At 41.0% G+C, this 21,717-nt stretch overlaps 2 protein-coding genes across 2 annotated transcripts; both read left to right on the top strand.

Moving 5' to 3' along the window:
- Positions 1-5,696: 5,696 nt before the first annotated feature.
- Positions 5,697-13,539, top strand: LOC145430525 (IgGFc-binding protein-like; the record flags this gene model as incomplete). Its single annotated transcript, XM_080305746.1, has 9 exons — positions 5,697-6,333; positions 6,426-7,009; positions 7,127-7,679; positions 7,772-8,370; positions 8,543-8,700; positions 8,851-9,326; positions 9,424-9,620; positions 10,981-11,146; positions 13,469-13,539. Coding segments are annotated over 9 exons (3,441 nt in total), but the record flags the coding sequence as incomplete, so codon positions are not given.
- A 243-nt stretch (positions 13,540-13,782) lies between these two features.
- On the top strand, positions 13,783-21,625 carry LOC145430524 (IgGFc-binding protein-like; the record flags this gene model as incomplete). The annotated part of the gene is made up of 9 exons (XM_080305745.1): positions 13,783-14,419; positions 14,512-15,095; positions 15,213-15,765; positions 15,858-16,456; positions 16,629-16,786; positions 16,937-17,412; positions 17,510-17,706; positions 19,067-19,232; positions 21,555-21,625. Coding segments are annotated over 9 exons (3,441 nt in total), but the record flags the coding sequence as incomplete, so codon positions are not given.
- Between the last annotated feature and the right edge of the window lie 92 nt (positions 21,626-21,717).

Raw genomic sequence — 21,717 nt, 5'->3', positions numbered from 1 at the left:
TGTAGTCATTTAGTCCAGTGATCCTAGGTTTCTTGGGGACAGGGATTATGGTAGAGGACTTGAAGCAGGCAGGCACATGACATGCCTGCAGTGAGGAGTTGAAAATGCCAGAAAACACTGGGGCCAGCTCGTTTGCACAGTGTCTGAGGGTGGCAGGAGACACACCGTCTGGGCCGGGAGCTTTCCGAGCATTCAGATTCTTAAACTGCTTCCTCACATCTGCTTCATGAATATGAAGAGTTGTGGTCGGAGGAGGTGGTGTGAAATCCTCTTTTGTGTGGGGTGAGGAGGGGGGTGTTGTAGGTGAACAGTTTGAAGGTGGTGATGACTCTATGGAGGGGGGAGAGGTGGGGGAATGAGTGTCCAAAGTGTCTCTATTGTTGGGGTCGTTGGAGGTGTGAAGGCTGCCTGATGGCTCGTCAAAACGACAGTAGAAGTCGTTGAGGGTGTTGGCCAAGAGCAAGTCGTCAGTGGAGTGGGGGGTTTTAGGCTTGTAGTTTGTAATATTCCTAAAACCTTTCCACACAGAGGCCGAGTCATTCTCTGAGATCTGCTGCTGCATCTTCTCAGAGTGCTGATGTTTGGCAATGTCCACTTCCTTAGTGAACTTGTACTTGGCCTCTCTGTAGCAGTCCCTGTCTCCGCTTCTGAACGCCTTACTCTTTTCCAGCCACAGCTTTTTGAGTTTAGGGGTAAACCAGGGTTTGTCATTGTTATAACTCACCCTGGTGCGTGATGGCACAATGCTGTCCTCACAGAAGTGGATATAGGAGGTGACAGTGTCCGTAAACTCGTCCAAGCTGTTAGAAGCAGCCTTCAATGTGTCCCAGTCTGTGGTCTCCAAACACGTGCGAAGCTCCTCCACAGCCTCGTTGCTCCACAGTTTTTTGGTCCTCACGACAGGTTTGGAGAGCTTCAGCCTCTGTCTGTACGCGGGGATTAGGTGGATCATGACGTGGTCAGAAAGTCCGAGTGAAGCGCGGGGCACCGCACGATAGGCCCCGCTGATCGTGCTGTAACAGTGGTCTAATGTCCTCTCCTCTCTGGTCGGGCATTTAATATACTGCTTGTATTTCGGAAGCTCATGGCTCAGATTGGCTTTGTTAAAGTCCCCAAGAGCAATGATGAGAGAGTCCGGGAATGTCCGCTCCATGTGGAGAATCTGCTCTGCGAGTGCGCACTGAGCTGCTCGCGCATCCGCGTCTGGCGGGATATAAACAGCGGCCAGGATGAATGAAGCAAACTCCCGCGGAGAATAAAACGGTTTGCAGTGAATAAAAAGATATTCCAGAGAGGGAGAGCAGTGCTGAGCAATCACTGTTACATCTGTGCACCAGCCACTATTGATGTAGAAGCAGACACCTCCACCTTTGGTTTTACCGGAGAGAGCGGCCTGCCGGTCCGCGCGCAGCAGATGAAAGCCCTCCAGCTTGAGCGCGCAGTCCGGGATGTCCTCGCTGAGCCACGACTCCGTAAAACATAAGACACAGGAGGAGGCAAAGTCTCTGTTCATGCTTCTCATCAGGGCCAGTTCGTCTATCTTATTCCAGAGTGAGCGTACATTAGAAAGGAAGATCCCAGGAAGGGCCGTTCTCAGTCCGCGTTTCCTCAAACGCACGAGTACGCCGGCTCGCTTACCTCTCTTTCGACGTCTCACTTTCCTGATCAGAGTCAGCAGTAAATCTGCCGCAGATGCGACAAATATTGGAAATAAATCCACAGGCGTTGTAGTCCTGCAGTTAAGGAGCTCTTCTCTGGTGTAAGAATATCCAGAGGAGTGCCCAGACACAGAAGAAATGCACAAAAACAAGACAAAAGTAACGCACTGAAGCACCAGGGCATCCATACGCGGCGCCATCTTGGATAAAAAACCCAATTAGTAATAGTATAGTCACATTTACTAACAATTAAACACATTTTATATATATATATATATACTAACCTCATAATAATAGGGTAACAAGATACTAATATGATTTTAAGTTTTAATGTTTTGGGATACCATTACCATATTGCCATAATGCTGGAATGAATCCTGCCTCATTCACCAACATTCTTTTTTGTTTGACAACAGTATCACCGTAAATATTATGTTTAAATCTGATATCTTACCTGGAATCAATGTTGGTTTCTGTTCAATAACCAAGAAACAAGGCTACAAAATGCAAATTGACGTTACCTGGAAACATGTGGTAGTTTAGGTCTAATAACCAGGAATCAGGGCTGCAACATGGAAAAAATGTTAGTTCCATGTTAATAACCGAATAAAATCCAAACCAAATGAAAAATTTCAGGAAGCATGATGAATACCTGGAAATGTGGTAGTTTCTATGAAATAGCAAATAATAGGGGTTGCAAAATGCAAAACTACAGTTTATAGTTTCATATAACTGAAATCTTAGGATCACAAAAAAGGTCTTCATTTGCTATCATATATTCAGCATAGCTATTATGACTGTTTTATATTACACCACTAAAAAGAAAATAATTAATATGTAGCTATACAAGCAGAATGATGCTCTAACTCTTTAAACTGCAGAATTTTGGGGGGGAAAAAATCTGTCGCTAAATAAATGAATGCATTAAACAATCAGTTGAAGATTATACAGCTACATCAGAACAATTAAATACTTTTTTTCATGCAGCTCTGTTCCACATATTTCTTGAAATTGTGGCATTTAGCATCTGTCCTTTCTGTGGGAGAAAGATCAACAGATACGACTAGTTGCTCTGTCACAATATTTAGTACATTAATAGTTGCAGTTTGCAGTGATCTAGCAATTACTGCACTAAATCACCTACAATTAATGAAAACAAAATCCTTCAAAATGGTATTTTAAGAACTGTATTTGTTGTATCAATTTGGCTATGATTTGGTGTGGTGTGGTTCACAGGCTGGCGAGTCCTTCTGGACAGATGGTTGCTCCCAGAGATGTGAATGTCACGCTCCAAATGACCTGCAATGTTCTGCCTCGTCGTGCACTCCTGAACAGCAGTGCTCCATCAGAGACGGCCAGCTGGGCTGTTACAATGCTACCACCTGCACAGTATCTTTCAAAGGTATCGTGTACATTTTCCCTGCTATGCAGATGATCTCCAGCTCTGTCAATGAAACCATGAGACTAAACTGTAGGAATGTCTTAAAGACATAAAGACATGGATGATCTTTAATTTTCTGCTTCAAATTCAGATAAAGATACGATTATTGTACTCAGCTATAAAACTCTTACAAACATGATGTCTAACCAGATGCACACTCGGACTGGGATTACCGTGGCCTCCAGTAACACTAAGAGAAATGTTTGCATTGTTTTTGACCAGGTTGTGTCCTTCAGTGCTAATATTAAACAAATAATTAGAATGGCTTTCTTGCATTTTAATTAGAAAAATCCTATTTGAGAGTGACGCCAAAAAATTAGTTCATGCATTCATTACTTAACCCTTTAAAGCCGGTCGGAGCGGGCACGCTCTGTGTTGCATAACTATCTTTAAATCCTGGTAGCATTGCAACCACATAAGCTAGCACAATAATTTTTTTTGCATATGAAACCGGAGGAGTTGTACTTACATCTTATGCCACCAGCTTGTCCTAAGTCACAGTTTCCTTCCACATATAGCTTTGCAAAAACTGCATAAAAAGCACTTGCAGCAACAAAAACATAATATTCCAGAAACACGCTTTGCTGATTCGATCAGCTGTTTGTAACACTTCCTACATCCATCAGCGTGAACTATCGCATGTCCGCCATGTCCTGCCCAAAACCGGAAGTGATGTCATTTTCCGGAAATGTAGTTTTTTACCATCAGGGCCTCATGAGCCTACACTGGTGTTTTTAAAAGTTATGTTTGACTCTATGACTTTCTGTGTCGTTTCTGGGATGCTTAGGACTCATATTGCACTGCTGGAAATAGTTTATTTTGATGCATATGCTGTTTTTTTGCAAATTTGCACTATAATATTTATTTTCGTTTTTCCTGCAGTATATAAAAATTGGTGTATTTCAAAAATAAAACTATAAAGACACTCAAAATAAATTTCCTGTGGTGGGAAACTATTTTGTGCAACTTTTTTGTATTTAAAGTTTTGAGGGATAAGCCTCTTAAATTTCTCTAACTAGAAATATATGTTAAAAAAACAAAAACGATTTATTTTTTGTAGTTTATTGCACTTTTTTGCAATTTATGTAATTACTATGCACTTAATGCAGACATATTATTAAAATTTGGGCTATAATGGTTGTATTGATGTATATCAACTTGAAATGCTCCCAAAAATGGCACTACAGCATGTAAAAATATAAAGTAAGCTCTGGCGGACTTGGTTCTATGGTAGGTCTTAAAGGGTTAAAGTCTGGCCTACTGTGATTCGTTATTATCCAACACGTTCTCACTCTCAAAGTGTAACATTTTATGCTAGGTGACAAATTGTCAACATATTATGTTTTTGGACACCCAACATGTTCCTAAATGACGAGATCGGAAAAATGAGGGAATATGAGAACCGTTTGGTCTCAATCTACAAATGTTTGCTCTTTTTCTCAACATCGCTTGGGAAAACACTATTTCATGCCATTAAAGTACTGGTTACGATTAGGAATAACGTTATGGTTAGGGTTAGGAATAAGGTTAGGTTTAGGGCTGGAATACAGGGCTGGAACCTCTATTACCGCAGGACCGTCATTCCACTTGATTTCATCCATAACCCGGCGCGTACCATAAGAACGCGGAAGGTCACCTTTCGCGTTCCTCAGGAACGCCATGGGACGTGACAAAACGTCGGGATGTTACGCCTCGGGAGTGAGAACGGTCTGTATTATCAGATTTTCCCAAAAACTCACTGAAAAGCATTGAGTTGATCCAAAATGCTGCAGTACGGACAGGGACTAAAAAGAAAGAACATATTTCTCCTATCCTAGCTTCCCTTCTTTTGCTCCCTGTTAAAGCCAGATTCAAATGTAAAATTATTTTCCTCATATAGGTCTTGAACAATCAGGCCTCATCTTATCTTAATGAAATCATAGTGCCGTATCCTCCCAACAGAGCACATCTCAGACTGCTGTTAGGCATTGTTGGATTGTTGCAGTGGTCTCTCTGTTATTTGAGGGTCTTTAGTTTACAATATAAAGTGCCTTGAGGCAATTCCTGCTGTTATTTGACAGTACATGAAAAAAATGTAAGGTTTGAAAGTTTTTTCCTAAAGCTTTATGAATGTAAATGTCTGGACATTTAACACAAGGCATAAGGGACATTTCCTTTTATTCTTTTTAAGGTGAATTAGTGCAGCTGGGTGCTTCATTCTGGAGTGACAGGACCTGTGCACAGAAGTGCACATGTACCTCAACAGGCTTGCAGTGCCGCAATGAGCCATGCTCCTTTTCACAGATCTGCAAGCCAGCTTCCTTCCAGTTCTCCTGTCAGACAGTGCCAAGAGGAACCTGCACCATAAGCGGTGATCCCCATTACGACACCTTTGATAACACAGTGTTTCACTTTCAAGGCACTTGCACGTATGTTCTCTCTGAGCAATGTAATAGTGGACGGCCCTACTACAGAGTAGAAGGCAAAAATGAGCACAGAGGCAGTACTCAAGTCTCTTGGACACGACTGGTGAAAGTGCATGTCTACAATGACACAATTGAGCTTGTCAAAGGACGCCATGGTCAGGCTAAGGTTGGTCATTTTGATTCTGGATAAATTCTACACTTTATGACCAGATATACTTTTCTCACTTGATATATTTGCTGGTTTTTTTACAGGTTAACGGGAACTTTGCATTCACTCCATTCTCCCTTAGCAATGGCACCGTGCAGGTTTATGAGTCAGGTTTTTCTGTGTTTGTCAGCACTGACTTTGGTTTAGTGGTGTCTTATGACACAATTCATCATGTTCAGATCAGCTTGCCCTACACTTACCAGAATGGTACATGCGGTCTTTGTGGAAACTTCAATGGCATTCGTAGAGATGACTTTCAAACTCGTGACGGTGAGGTTGTGAGCTCTGATGTGGTTTTTGCTAACAGCTGGCAAGCATCTGGGGATGATGAGCCTGGCTGTGGGCCACAGTGCGGAGGTCTGGACTGTGCTGTTTGCACTGTAGAAGAGACAGCATTGTATAGCAACACTGACCACTGTGGTATCCTCAGCAGTAGTTCTGGACCTTTCACGGCTTGCCATCAGCAACTTCCTCCACAGTCCTTTGTGGAGAGTTGTGTGTATGATCTGTGTGTAGGAGGAGGGTACCGACCTATTCTCTGTCAAGCCCTAAGTGTGTATGCAAGTCAGTGTCAACAAAGTGGTATTCGGCTACCAAGTTGGAGGACACCTGGCTTTTGTGGTATGTTAATCACTTTTTTTTGCATTATTTCAAAATATTATTGTATTAAAATTCCACCGATGTAAATATCGATGTTGTTCTCTTATGCCTAGAAATCCCATGTCCAGCCAACAGCCACTTTGAGTCTGAAGGCACAGGATGTCCACCTACCTGTGTTAATCCCAACTCTACCCATAACTGCCCTCTACCTCCCCAGGAAAGCTGCATCTGTGATTCAGGCTACATCCTCAGTGGTGGGGTCTGCGTCCCTCATGCTGAGTGTGGCTGCAGCTTTGAGGGCCGTTACTACCGCTCTGGACAAACTGTAATACTAGACGGAGACTGTGGGAGACGTTGTAGCTGCAGTTATGGCTCCATGACTTGCCACTCTCATGGTTGTGGCCCACTTGAATCATGCAGGGTGGAGGATGGAGAAAGAGGATGCAGACCAAATAGCTATGAAACATGCTGGATCAGAGGCCCAGGGTCATATCAGACATTTGATGGACTGACATACCAATATCCTGGGGCGTGTCGATTGACACTTGCCAAAGTTATGGGACTGTCCAGTCACCCACACTTCATGGTGACAGCAGAAAAAGTGCCAAGAGGCCAGCAAGGTTTTACACGAATTCTGCATTTTGAAGCAGAGGGGATACACATATCTATTGAGATGGCAAGGAACAGTAAAGTGAAGGTAAGTGAATGGAACACTTACTTAAAATTATGTTCTTCCTTTAATATTTATTTATGTGTACATGGACACAATACTGCTTAAGTCTTGTTAACTGCAAAAAACTGGATGATCCTGCAGGTTAACGGTCAGCTGATCAGGCTACCTTTCAGCACTACATCCAACCGAATCCAGATCTTCCACAGCAGCATTTACAGTGTCATCATTCGCACCTCCTTTGGTGTAACTGTGCAGACAGTCTGGCCTCACTTTGTCCGTGTCACTGCTCCTGGTGTCTACAATGGTTCACTGGGTGGACTCTGTGGTAATTACAATGGTCATCCACATGATGACTTCAATACACCCAACGGTGTTCTGGTCAACAGTTCTCAGGACTTTGGAGACAGTTGGCGAGATGGCTCTCTGGCTGCTCACTGTGTGGAAAGCATGAACCAAAATTCTACAACTAATTACAATTCTACTGAGTACTGTGGCATTCTCAGCTCACCAGATGGGCCATTTGTACCCTGTTGGTCTGTGGTTAACCCAAGGCATCAGGTGGATGTATGTGTGGAGATCATGGGGGGCTCTAACAATCCAGCATCAACCCTGTGTGGCGTCCTACGAGATTATGCACTAATGTGTCAACAGAAGGGTGTTGCCTTAGGACAATGGAGAAATGCAACTGGCTGTGGTAAGCATTCAACTGTTTTTGAATTAATTCTAGCCATGATCTCCAAATGTTTAAAAATGCTTTTTTATGTTAACCTGTTTGTTTTTCTCCAGCACTAACCTGCCCATCAAACAGCCATTATGAACTCTGTGGAACCTCTTGTCCTTCTGCTTGCCCCAGCCTTTCTTTCCCCTTCACCTGTGATACTGTGTGCCAGGAGGGCTGTCAGTGTAACAGTGGTTTTATCCTCAATGGTGACCAGTGCGTTCCACCAACATCTTGTGGATGCTATCATCAAGGACGCTATCACCAAGGTGGTGAGCAGTTCTGGGATGGTGAAGAATGTCAGAGCTTGTGTACCTGTAACGGCACTACAGGGAACGTCCACTGTACTCCCAACTCCTGTGGGCCCCAGGAGTCCTGCCGTGTGGTGGAGGGCGAGTTTGGCTGCCATCCCAACCTTCATGGCACCTGCTCTGCCTCTGGAGACCCTCACTACATCACCTTTGATCGTAAGGCCTATGACTTCCAAGGAACCTGCCGCTATGTTCTGGTGACCCTCTGTAATGCCACTGATGAGCTCAATCAGTTTTCCGTGGAAGCTAAGAATGAGGCATTGAATGGGCTTCCACTTTCAATAGTAGCTGAAGTTTTTGTGAATGTCTGGGGCTACGACATGCATATGTCAAGGGACAGAAGAGGTTTGGTACAAGTAAGTAGTTAGTGATAGTTCTCATTCGATGATTGTTATGAACAATTTCAGGTGTATGAAGTAAATGGCAGCTACATATATTTTAGGGATATTTTTACTGCTGTGAATGAAAAAAATAACAATTAAAAAGTAGAAAAACTACCCACTGATTTTCTTTGCATATCTCTTCTAGGTGAATGGAGTAACTAGAAATTTACCTATTGTCTTGAATGAAGGTAATGTGTCTATCTATGCAACAGGATCTCGTATACTTGTCAGCACTAATTTTGGCTTGAGTGTTACCTATAATGGATATAGTGCAGTGTTTATCTCCGTACCACCAAATTACAGGTACAATTCCCACCCATCAAAGCTGAAGTAATTTTTGTTTGACATGCTTTAAAAAACAGGATAATCCCAGCTATATAAATAATTTATTTACTAATAATTTATCCTTATGAAACTAACACAAGGACTATTGCTAACTGTTGTCATCAACAGAGAAAAAATATGTGGACTTTGTGGAAATTTCAATGGAAATCCAAATGATGACTTTCACACACCATCTGGAACGATAGTCACATCTCCAGATGAGTTTGGGAGAGCCTGGAAGGTGCCAGGCAACTACACGTGCAATGATGGCTGTGGCTCCTCCTGTCCACAGTGTGCCAATGAACAGCCTGCTAGAGATCAGTGTGAGGTGATACAGGCAGCTGATGGGCCCTTCAGTTTCTGCCACGAGGAGGTGGACCCGGCGCCATATTTCAACGACTGCGTGTTTGATGTATGTTTGTCAGGAAATCAAGGCCACGATCTCTTGTGCAGTGCCATTGAATCATATGTCAGTGCCTGTCAGTCTGCTAATGTTCGAATCTATCCCTGGAGAGAGAACACCACCTGCAGTGAGTCAACATGTCATTATATTTTATTTATATCTAAATGTACAAGAAATTTGCTAACCACTTCAGAAATAAAATGTCCAACAATTTTACAATACTCACTGTATCCACACTGTATTACATTAAAAGTGGTATGTCTGACTAGTGCCATTTGTCACGTTTCTCACTTATTAAGCACTGGACTGTCCAGCCAACAGCCATTATGAGCTGTGCGGTACTGACTGTGGCCACACCTGTGCCAGTAGCATTGATGAAACCTGTGAGCAGTTCTGCTCTGAGGGATGTTTCTGTGATGAAGGCTTCATCAAGAGTGGGACCAGGTGTGTCCCAGTGGAAAGCTGTGGCTGCCAGTATGACGGATTCTACTATGATGTAAGACATATTAAAGTCAATAGTAAATATTCTTTGAAGTAATTCCCTTCAAATCAGCAGAATCAGCAGACTTGCCCTTCTTACATTTAGAAAGCTTCGTGAAGTGTTTTGGACTGTGACAAAGCTTAAAATTCAGAAATATATATTAAAGAAACAACAGAGTCTATTATAGCTCAGTAATAATGTGGTAATATTGAGGTAACAAGGTGGAAACAGGAAGATAAAAACTAGATATATAGCAAATAATTGCCACTTCATTTCCAGAGTAATAACCAAGTGATCTAGTGAGTACTATTGCATTTAAATCTATCTAATAACAGACCATAAATTATAAGTGATAATATGGATACAAATGTATGTACATGAGCTTAAAAAAACAATTAGTAATAGTATAGTCACAATCACTAGCAATAAAACACATTTTTATATATACTAACCTCATAATAATAGGGTAACAAGATACTAATATGATTTTAAGTTTTAATGTTTTGGGATACCATTACCATATTGCCATAATGCTGGAATGAATCCTGCCTCATTCACCAACATTCTTTTTTGTTTGACAACAGTATCACCGTAAATATTATGTTTAAATCTGATATCTTACCTGGAATCAATGTTGGTTTCTGTTCAATAACCAAGAAACAAGGCTACAAAATGCAAACTGACATTACCTGGAAACATGTGGTAGTTTAGGTCTAATAACCAGGAATCAGGGCTGCAACATGGAAAAAATGTTAGTTCCATGTTAATAACCGAATAAAATCCAAACCAAATGAAAAATTTCAGGAAGCATGATGAATACCTGGAAATGTGGTAGTTTCTATGAAATAGCAAATAATAGGGGTTGCAAAATGCAAAACTACAGTTTATAGTTTCATATAACTGAAATCTTAGGATCACAAAAAAAGGTCTTCATTTGCTATCATATATTCAGCATAGCTATTATGACTGTTTTATATTACACCACTAAAAAGAAAATAATTAATATGTAGCTATACAAGCAGAATGATGCTCTAACTCTTTAAACTGCAGAATTTTGGGGGGGAAAAAATCTGTCCCTAAATAAATGAATGCATTAAAACAATCAGTTGAAGATTATACAGCTACATCAGAACAGAACAATTTCTTGAAATTGTGGCATTTAGCATCTGTCCTTTCTGTGGGAGAAAGATCAACAGATATGAGTAGTTGCTCTGTCACAATATTTAGTACATTAATAGTTGCAGTTTGCAGTGATCTAGCAATTACTGCACTAAATCACCTACAATTAATGAAAACAAAATCCTTCAAAATGGTATTTTAAGAACTGTATTTGTTGTATCAATTTGGCTATGATTTGGTGTGGTGTGGTTCACAGGCTGGCGAGTCCTTCTGGACAGATGGTTGCTCCCAGAGATGTGAATGTCACGCTCCAAATGACCTGCGATGTTCTGCCTCGTCGTGCACTCCTGAACAGCAGTGCTCCATCAGAGACGGCCAGCTGGGCTGTTACAATGCTACCACCTGCACAGTATCTTTCAAAGGTATCGTGTACATTTTCCCTGCTATGCAGATGATCTCCAGCTCTGTCAATGAAACCATGAGACTAAACTGTAGGAATGTCTTAAAGACATAAAGACATGGATGATCTTTAATTTTCTGCTTCAAATTCAGATAAAGATACGATTATTGTACTCAGCTATAAAACTCTTACAAACATGATGTCTAACCAGATGCACACTCGGACTGGGATTACCGTGGCCTCCAGTAACACTAAGAGAAATGTTTGCATTGTTTTTGACCAGGTTGTGTCCTTCAGTGCTAATATTAAACAAATAATTAGAATGGCTTTCTTGCATTTTAATTAGAAAAATCCTATTTGAGAGTGACGCCAAAAAATTAGTTCATGCATTCATTACTTAACCCTTTAAAGCCGGTCGGAGCGGGCACGCTCTGTGTTGCATAACTATCTTTAAATCCTGGTAGCATTGCAACCACATAAGCTAGCACAATAATTTTTTTTGCATATGAAACCGGAGGAGTTGTACTTACATCTTATGCCACCAGCTTGTCCTAAGTCACAGTTTCCTTCCACATATAGCTTTGCAAAAACTGCATAAAAAGCACTTGCAGCAACAAAAACATAATATTCCAGAAACACGCTTTGCTGATTCGATCAGCTGTTTGTAACACTTCCTACATCCATCAGCGTGAACTATCGCATGTCCGCCATGTCCTGCCCAAAACCGGAAGTGATGTCATTTTCCGGAAATGTAGTTTTTTACCATCAGGGCCTCATGAGCCTACACTGGTGTTTTTAAAAGTTATGTTTGACTCTATGACTTTCTGTGTCGTTTCTGGGATGCTTAGGACTCATATTGCACTGCTGGAAATAGTTTATTTTGATGCATATGCTGTTTTTTTGCAAATTTGCACTATAATATTTATTTTCGTTTTTCCTGCAGTATATAAAAATTGGTGTATTTCAAAAATAAAACTATAAAGACACTCAAAATAAATTTCCTGTGGTGGGAAACTATTTTGTGCAACTTTTTTGTATTTAAAGTTTTGAGGGATAAGCCTCTTAAATTTCTCTAACTAGAAATATATGTTAAAAAAACAAAAACGATTTATTTTTTGTAGTTTATTGCACTTTTTTGCAATTTATGTAATTACTATGCACTTAATGCAGACATATTATTAAAATTTGGGCTATAATGGTTGTATTGATGTATATCAACTTGAAATGCTCCCAAAAATGGCACTACAGCATGTAAAAATATAAAGTAAGCTCTGGCGGACTTGGTTCTATGGTAGGTCTTAAAGGGTTAAAGTCTGGCCTACTGTGATTCGTTATTATCCAACACGTTCTCACTCTCAAAGTGTAACATTTTATGCTAGGTGACAAATTGTCAACATATTATGTTTTTGGACACCCAACATGTTCCTAAATGACGAGATCGGAAAAATGAGGGAATATGAGAACCGTTTGGTCTCAATCTACAAATGTTTGCTCTTTTTCTCAACATCGCTTGGGAAAACACTATTTCATGCCATTAAAGTACTGGTTACGATTAGGAATAACGTTATGGTTAGGGTTAGGAATAAGGTTAGGTTTAGGGCTGGAATACAGGGCTGGAACCTCTATTACCGCAGGACCGTCATTCCACTTGATTTCATCCATAACCCGGCGCGTACCATAAGAACGCGGAAGGTCACCTTTCGCGTTCCCCAGGAACGCCATGGGACGTGACAAAACGTCGGGATGTTACGCCTCGGGAGTGAGAACGGTCTGTATTATCAGATTTTCCCAAAAACTCACTGAAAAGCATTGAGTTGATCCAAAATGCTGCAGTACGGACAGGGACTAAGAAGAAAGAACATATTTCTCCTATCCTAGCTTCCCTTCTTTTGCTCCCTGTTAAAGCCAGATTCAAATGTAAAATTATTTTCCTCATATAGGTCTTGAACAATCAGGCCTCATCTTATCTTAATGAAATCATAGTGCCGTATCCTCCCAACAGAGCACATCTCAGACTGCTGTTAGGCATTGTTGGATTGTTGCAGTGGTCTCTCTGTTATTTGAGGGTCTTTAGTTTACAATATAAAGTGCCTTGAGGCAATTCCTGCTGTTATTTGACAGTACATGAAAAAAATGTAAGGTTTGAAAGTTTTTTCCTAAAGCTTTATGAATGTAAATGTCTGGACATTTAACACAAGGCATAAGGGACATTTCCTTTTATTCTTTTTAAGGTGAATTAGTGCAGCTGGGTGCTTCATTCTGGAGTGACAGGACCTGTGCACAGAAGTGCACATGTACCTCAACAGGCTTGCAGTGCCGCAATGAGCCATGCTCCTTTTCACAGATCTGCAAGCCAGCTTCCTTCCAGTTCTCCTGTCAGACAGTGCCAAGAGGAACCTGCACCATAAGCGGTGATCCCCATTACGACACCTTTGATAACACAGTGTTTCACTTTCAAGGCACTTGCACGTATGTTCTCTCTGAGCAATGTAATAGTGGACGGCCCTACTACAGAGTAGAAGGCAAAAATGAGCACAGAGGCAGTACTCAAGTCTCTTGGACACGACTGGTGAAAGTGCATGTCTACAATGACACAATTGAGCTTGTCAAAGGACGCCATGGTCAGGCTAAGGTTGGTCATTTTGATTCTGGATAAATTCTACACTTTATGACCAGATATACTTTTCTCACTTGATATATTTGCTGGTTTTTTTACAGGTTAACGGGAACTTTGCATTCACTCCATTCTCCCTTAGCAATGGCACCGTGCAGGTTTATGAGTCAGGTTTTTCTGTGTTTGTCAGCACTGACTTTGGTTTAGTGGTGTCTTATGACACAATTCATCATGTTCAGATCAGCTTGCCCTACACTTACCAGAATGGTACATGCGGTCTTTGTGGAAACTTCAATGGCATTCGTAGAGATGACTTTCAAACTCGTGACGGTGAGGTTGTGAGCTCTGATGTGGTTTTTGCTAACAGCTGGCAAGCATCTGGGGATGATGAGCCTGGCTGTGGGCCACAGTGCGGAGGTCTGGACTGTGCTGTTTGCACTGTAGAAGAGACAGCATTGTATAGCAACACTGACCACTGTGGTATCCTCAGCAGTAGTTCTGGACCTTTCACGGCTTGCCATCAGCAACTTCCTCCACAGTCCTTTGTGGAGAGTTGTGTGTATGATCTGTGTGTAGGAGGAGGGTACCGACCTATTCTCTGTCAAGCCCTAAGTGTGTATGCAAGTCAGTGTCAACAAAGTGGTATTCGGCTACCAAGTTGGAGGACACCTGGCTTTTGTGGTATGTTAATCACTTTTTTTTGCATTATTTCAAAATATTATTGTATTAAAATTCCACCGATGTAAATATCGATGTTGTTCTCTTATGCCTAGAAATCCCATGTCCAGCCAACAGCCACTTTGAGTCTGAAGGCACAGGATGTCCACCTACCTGTGTTAATCCCAACTCTACCCATAACTGCCCTCTACCTCCCCAGGAAAGCTGCATCTGTGATTCAGGCTACATCCTCAGTGGTGGGGTCTGCGTCCCTCATGCTGAGTGTGGCTGCAGCTTTGAGGGCCGTTACTACCGCTCTGGACAAACTGTAATACTAGACGGAGACTGTGGGAGACGTTGTAGCTGCAGTTATGGCTCCATGACTTGCCACTCTCATGGTTGTGGCCCACTTGAATCATGCAGGGTGGAGGATGGAGAAAGAGGATGCAGACCAAATAGCTATGAAACATGCTGGATCAGAGGCCCAGGGTCATATCAGACATTTGATGGACTGACATACCAATATCCTGGGGCGTGTCGATTGACACTTGCCAAAGTTATGGGACTGTCCAGTCACCCACACTTCATGGTGACAGCAGAAAAAGTGCCAAGAGGCCAGCATGGTTTTGCACGAATTCTGCATTTTGAAGCAGAGGGGATACACGTATCTATTGAGATGGCAAGGAACAGTAAAGTGAAGGTAAGTGAATGGAACACTTACTTAAAATTATGTTCTTCCTTTAATATTTATTTATGTGTACATGGACACAATACTGTTTAAGTCTTGTTAACTGCAAAAAACTGGATGATCCTGCAGGTTAACGGTCAGCTGATCAGGCTACCTTTCAGCACTACATCCAACCGAATCCAGATCTTCCACAGCAGCATTTACAGTGTCATCATTCGCACCTCCTTTGGTGTAACTGTGCAGACAGTCTGGCCTCACTTTGTCCGTGTCACTGCTCCTGGTGTCTACAATGGTTCACTGGGTGGACTCTGTGGTAATTACAATGGTCATCCACATGATGACTTCAATACACCCAACGGTGTCCTGATCAACAGTTCTCAGGACTTTGGAGACAGTTGGCGAGATGGCTCTCTGGCTGCTCACTGCGTGGAAAGCATGAACCAAAATTCTACAACTAATTACAATTCTACTGAGTACTGTGGCATTCTCAGCTCACCAGATGGGCCATTTGTACCCTGTTGGTCTGTGGTTGACCCGAGCCAGCAGGTGGATGTATGTGTGGAGATCATGGGGGGCTCTAACAATCCAGCATCAACTCTGTGTGGTGTCCTACGAGATTATGCACTAATGTGTCAACAGAAGGGTGTTGCCTTAGGACAATGGAGAAATGCAACTGGCTGTTGTAAGCATTCAACTGTTTTTGAATTAATTCTAGCCATGATCTCCAAATGTTTAAAAATGCTTTTTTATGTTAACCTGTTTGTTTTTCTCCAGCACTAACCTGCCCATCAAACAGCCATTATGAACTCTGTGGAACCTCTTGTCCTTCTGCTTGCCCCAGCCTTTCTTTCCCCTTCACCTGTGATACTGTGTGCCAGGAGGGCTGTCAGTGTAACAGTGGTTTTATCCTCAATGGTGACCAGTGCGTTCCACCAACATCTTGTGGATGCTATCATCAAGGACGCTATCACCAAGGTGGTGAGCAGTTCTGGGATGGTGAAGAATGTCAGAGCTTGTGTACCTGTAACGGCACTACAGGGAACGTCCACTGTACTCCCAACTCCTGTGGGCCCCAGGAGTCCTGCCGTGTGGTGGAGGGCGAGTTTGGCTGCCATCCCAACCTTCATGGCACCTGCTCTGCCTCTGGAGACCCTCACTACATCACCTTTGATCGTAAGGCCTATGACTTCCAAGGAACCTGCCGCTATGTTCTGGTGACCCTCTGTAATGCCACTGATGAGCTCAATCAGTTTTCCGTGGAAGCTAAGAATGAGGCATTGAATGGGCTTCCACTTTCAATAGTAGCTGAAGTTTTTGTGAATGTCTGGGGCTACGACGTGCATATGTCAAGGGACAGAAGAGGTTTGGTACAAGTAAGTAGTTAGTGATAGTTCTCATTCGATGATTGTTATGAACAATTTCAGGTGTATGAAGTAAATGGCAGCTACATATATTTTAGGGATATTTTTACTGCTGTGAATGAAAAAAATAACAATTAAAAAGTAGAAAAACTACCCACTGATTTTCTTTGCATATCTCTTCTAGGTGAATGGAGTAACTAGAAATTTACCTATTGTCTTGAATGAAGGTAATGTGTCTATCTATGCAACAGGATCTCGTATACTTGTCAGCACTAATTTTGGCTTGAGTGTTACCTATAATGGATATAGTGCAGTGTTTATCTCCGTACCACCAAATTACAGGTACAATTCCCACCCATCAAAGCTGAAGTAATTTTTGTTTGACATGCTTTAAAAAACAGGATAATCCCAGCTATATAAATAATTTATTTACTAATAATTTATCCTTATGAAACTAACACAAGGACTATTGCTAACTGTTGTCATCAACAGAGAAAAAATATGTGGACTTTGTGGAAATTTCAATGGAAATCCAAATGATGACTTTCACACACCATCTGGAACGATAGTCACATCTCCAGATGAGTTTGGGAGAGCCTGGAAGGTGCCAGGCAACTACACGTGCAATGATGGCTGTGGCTCCTCCTGTCCACAGTGTGCCAATGAACAGCCTGCTAGAGATCAGTGTGAGGTGATACAGGCAGCTGATGGGCCCTTCAGTTTCTGCCACGAGGAGGTGGACCCGGCGCCATATTTCAACGACTGCGTGTTTGATGTATGTTTGTCAGGAAATCAAGGCCACGATCTCTTGTGCAGTGCCATTGAATCATATGTCAGTGCCTGTCAGTCTGCTAATGTTCGAATCTATCCCTGGAGAGAGAACACCACCTGCAGTGAGTCAACATGTCATTATATTTTATTTATATCTAAATGTACAAGAAATTTGCTAACCACTTCAGAAATAAAATGTCCAATAATTTTACAATACTCACTGTATCCACACTGTATTACATTAAAAGTGGTATGTCTGACTAGTGCCATTTGTCACGTTTCTCACTTATTAAGCACTGGACTGTCCAGCCAACAGCCATTATGAGCTGTGCGGTACTGACTGTGGCCACACCTGTGCCAGTAGCATTGATGAAACCTGTGAGCAGTTCTGCTCTGAGGGATGTTTCTGTGATGAAGGCTTCATCAAGAGTGGGACCAGGTGTGTCCCAGTGGAAAGCTGTGGCTGCCAGTATGACGGATTCTACTATGATGTAAGACATATTAAAGTCAATAGTAAATACTCTTTGAAGTAATTCCCTTCAAATCAGCAGAATCAGCAGACTTGCCCTTCTTACATTTAGAAAGCTTCGTGAAGTGTTTTGGACTGTGACAAAGCTTAAAATTCAGAAATATATATTAAAGAAACAACAGAGTCTATTATAGCTCAGTAATAATGTGGTAATATTGAGGTAACAAGGTAGAAACAGGAAGATAAAAACAAGATATATAGCAAATAATTGCCACTTCATTTCCAGAGTAATAACCAAGTGATCTAGTGAGTACTATTACATTTAAATCTATGTAATAACAGACCATAAATTATAAGTGATAATATGGATACAAATGTATGTACATGAGCTTAAAAAAACAATTAGTAATAGTATAGTCACATTTACTAACAATTAAACACATTTTTATATATACTAACCTCATAATAATAGGGTAACAAGATACTAATATGATTTTAAGTTTTAATGTTTTGGGATACCATTACCATATTGCCATAATGCTGGAATGAATCCTGCCTCATTCACCAACATTCTTTTTTGTTTGACAACAGTATCACCGTAAATATTATGTTTAAATCTGATATCTTACCTGGAATCAATGTTGGTTTCTGTTCAATAACCAAGAAACAAGGCTACAAAATGCAAACTGACATTACCTGGAAACATGTGGTAGTTTAGGTCTAATAACCAGGAATCAGGGCTGCAACATGGAAAAAATGTTAGTTCCATGTTAATAACCGAATAAAATCCAAACCAAATGAAAAATTTCAGGAAGCATGATGAATACCTGGAAATGTGGTAGTTTCTATGAAATAGCAAATAATAGGGGTTGCAAAATGCAAAACTACAGTTTATAGTTTCATATAACTGAAATCTTAGGATCACAAAAAAAGGTCTTCATTTGCTATCATATATTCAGCATAGCTATTATGACTGTTTTATATTACACCACTAAAAAGAAAATAATTAATATGTAGCTATACAAGCAGAATGATGCTCTAACTCTTTAAACTGCAGAATTTTGGGGGGGAAAAAATCTGTCCCTAAATAAATGAATGCATTAAAACAATCAGTTGAAGATTATACAGCTACATCAGAACAGAACAATTTCTTGAAATTGTGGCATTTAGCATCTGTCCTTTCTGTGGGAGAAAGATCAACAGATATGAGTAGTTGCTCTGTCACAATATTTAGTACATTAATAGTTGCAGTTTGCAGTGATCTAGCAATTACTGCACTAAATCACCTACAATTAATGAAAACAAAATCCTTCAAAATGGTATTTTAAGAACTGTATTTGTTGTATCAATTTGGCTATGATTTGGTGTGGTGTGGTTCACAGGCTGGCGAGTCCTTCTGGACAGATGGTTGCTCACAGAGATGTGAATGTCACGCTCCAAATGACCTGCGATGTTCTGCCTCGTCTTGCACTCCTGAACAGCAGTGCTCCATCAGAGACGGCCAGCTGGGCTGTTACAATGCTACCACCTGCACAGTATCTTTCAAAGGTATCGTGTACATTTTCCCTGCTATGCAGATGATCTCCAGCTCTGTCAATGAAACCATGAGACTAAACTGTAGGAATGTCTTAAAGACATAAAGACATGGATGATCTTTAATTTTCTGCTTCAAATTCAGATAAAGATACGATTATTGTACTCAGCTATAAAACTCTTACAAACATGATGTCTAACCAGATGCACACTCGGACTGGGATTACCGTGGCCTCCAGTAACACTAAGAGAAATGTTTGCATTGTTTTTGACCAGGTTGTGTCCTTCAGTGCTAATATTAAACAAATAATTAGAATGGCTTTCTTGCATTTTAATTAGAAAAATCCTATTTGAGAGTGACGCCAAAAAATTAGTTCATGCATTCATTACTTAACCCTTTAAAGCCGGTCGGAGCGGGCACGCTCTGTGTTGCATAACTATCTTTAAATCCTGGTAGCATTGCAACCACATAAGCTAGCACAATAATTTTTTTTGCATATGAAACCGGAGGAGTTGTACTTACATCTTATGCCACCAGCTTGTCCTAAGTCACAGTTTCCTTCCACATATAGCTTTGCAAAAACTGCATAAAAAGCACTTGCAGCAACAAAAACATAATATTCCAGAAACACGCTTTGCTGATTCGATCAGCTGTTTGTAACACTTCCTACATCCATCAGCGTGAACTATCGCATGTCCGCCATGTCCTGCCCAAAACCGGAAGTGATGTCATTTTCCGGAAATGTAGTTTTTTACCATCAGGGCCTCATGAGCCTACACTGGTGTTTTTAAAAGTTATGTTTGACTCTATGACTTTCTGTGTCGTTTCTGGGATGCTTAGGACTCATATTGCACTGCTGGAAATAGTTTATTTTGATGCATATGCTGTTTTTTTGCAAATTTGCACTATAATATTTATTTTCGTTTTTCCTGCAGTATATAAAAATTGGTGTATTTCAAAAATAAAACTATAAAGACACTCAAAATAAATTTCCTGTGGTGGGAAACTATTTTGTGCAACTTTTTTGTATTTAAAGTTTTGAGGGATAAGCCTCTTAAATTTCTCTAACTAGAAATATATGTTAAAAAAACAAAAACGATTTATTTTTTGTAGTTTATTGCACTTTTTTGCAATTTATGTAATTACTATGCACTTAATGCAGACATATTATTAAAATTTGGGCTATAATGGTTGTATTGATGTATATCAACTTGAAATGCTCCCAAAAATGGCACTACAGCATGTAAAAATATAAAGTAAGCTCTGGCGGACTTGGTTCTATGGTAGGTCTTAAAGGGTTAAAGTCTGGCCTACTGTGATTCGTTATTATCCAACACGTTCTCACTCTCAAAGTGTAACATTTTATGCTAGGTGACAAATTGTCAACATATTATGTTTTTGGACACCCAACATGTTCCTAAATGACGAGATCGGAAAAATGAGGGAATATGAGAACCGTTTGGTCTCAATCTACAAATGTTTGCTCTTTTTCTCAACATCGCTTGGGAAAACACTATTTCATGCCATTAAAGTACTGGTTACGATTAGGAATAACGTTATGGTTAGGGTTAGGAATAAGGTTAGGTTTAGGGCTGGAATACAGGGCTGGAACCTCTATTACCGCAGGACCATCATTCCACTTGATTTCATCCATAACCTGGCGCGTACCATAAGAACGCGGAAGGTCACCTTTCGCGTTCCTCAGGAACGCCATGGGACGTGACAAAACGTCGGGATGTTACGCCTCGGGAGTGAGAACGGTCTGTATTATCAGATTTTCCCAAAAACTCACTGAAAAGCATTGAGTTGATCCAAAATGCTGCAGTACGGACAGGGACTAAAAAGAAAGAACATATTTCTCCTATCCTAGCTTCCCTTCTTTTGCTCCCTGTTAAAGCCAGATTCAAATGTAAAATTATTTTCCTCATATAGGTCTTGAACAATCAGGCCTCATCTTATCTTAATGAAATCATAGTGCCGTATCCTCCCAACAGAGCACATCTCAGACTGCTGTTAGGCATTGTTGGATTGTTGCAGTGGTCTCTCTGTTATTTGAGGGTCTTTAGTTTACAATATAAAGTGCCTTGAGGCAATTCCTGCTGTTATTTGACAGTACATGAAAAAAATGTAAGGTTTGAAAGTTTTTTCCTAAAGCTTTATGAATGTAAATGTCTGGACATTTAACACAAGGCATAAGGGACATTTCCTTTTATTCTTTTTAAGGTGAATTAGTGCAGCTGGGTGCTTCATTCTGGAGTGACAGGACCTGTGCACAGAAGTGCACATGTACCTCAACAGGCTTGCAGTGCCGCAATGAGCCATGCTCCTTTTCACAGATCTGCAAGCCAGCTTCCTTCCAGTTCTCCTGTCAGACAGTGCCAAGAGGAACCTGCACCATAAGCGGTGATCCCCATTACGACACCTTTGATAACACAGTGTTTCACTTTCAAGGCACTTGCACGTATGTTCTCTCTGAGCAATGTAATAGTGGACGGCCCT

This window comes from Astatotilapia calliptera, chromosome 8, assembly GCF_964374335.1.
Source record: "Astatotilapia calliptera chromosome 8, fAstCal68.1, whole genome shotgun sequence".
Taxonomy (NCBI): domain Eukaryota; kingdom Metazoa; phylum Chordata; class Actinopteri; order Cichliformes; family Cichlidae; genus Astatotilapia; species Astatotilapia calliptera.
The sequence above is the reverse complement of the archived record's forward strand: the minus strand, read 5'-3'. Positions and strand labels throughout refer to the sequence as shown.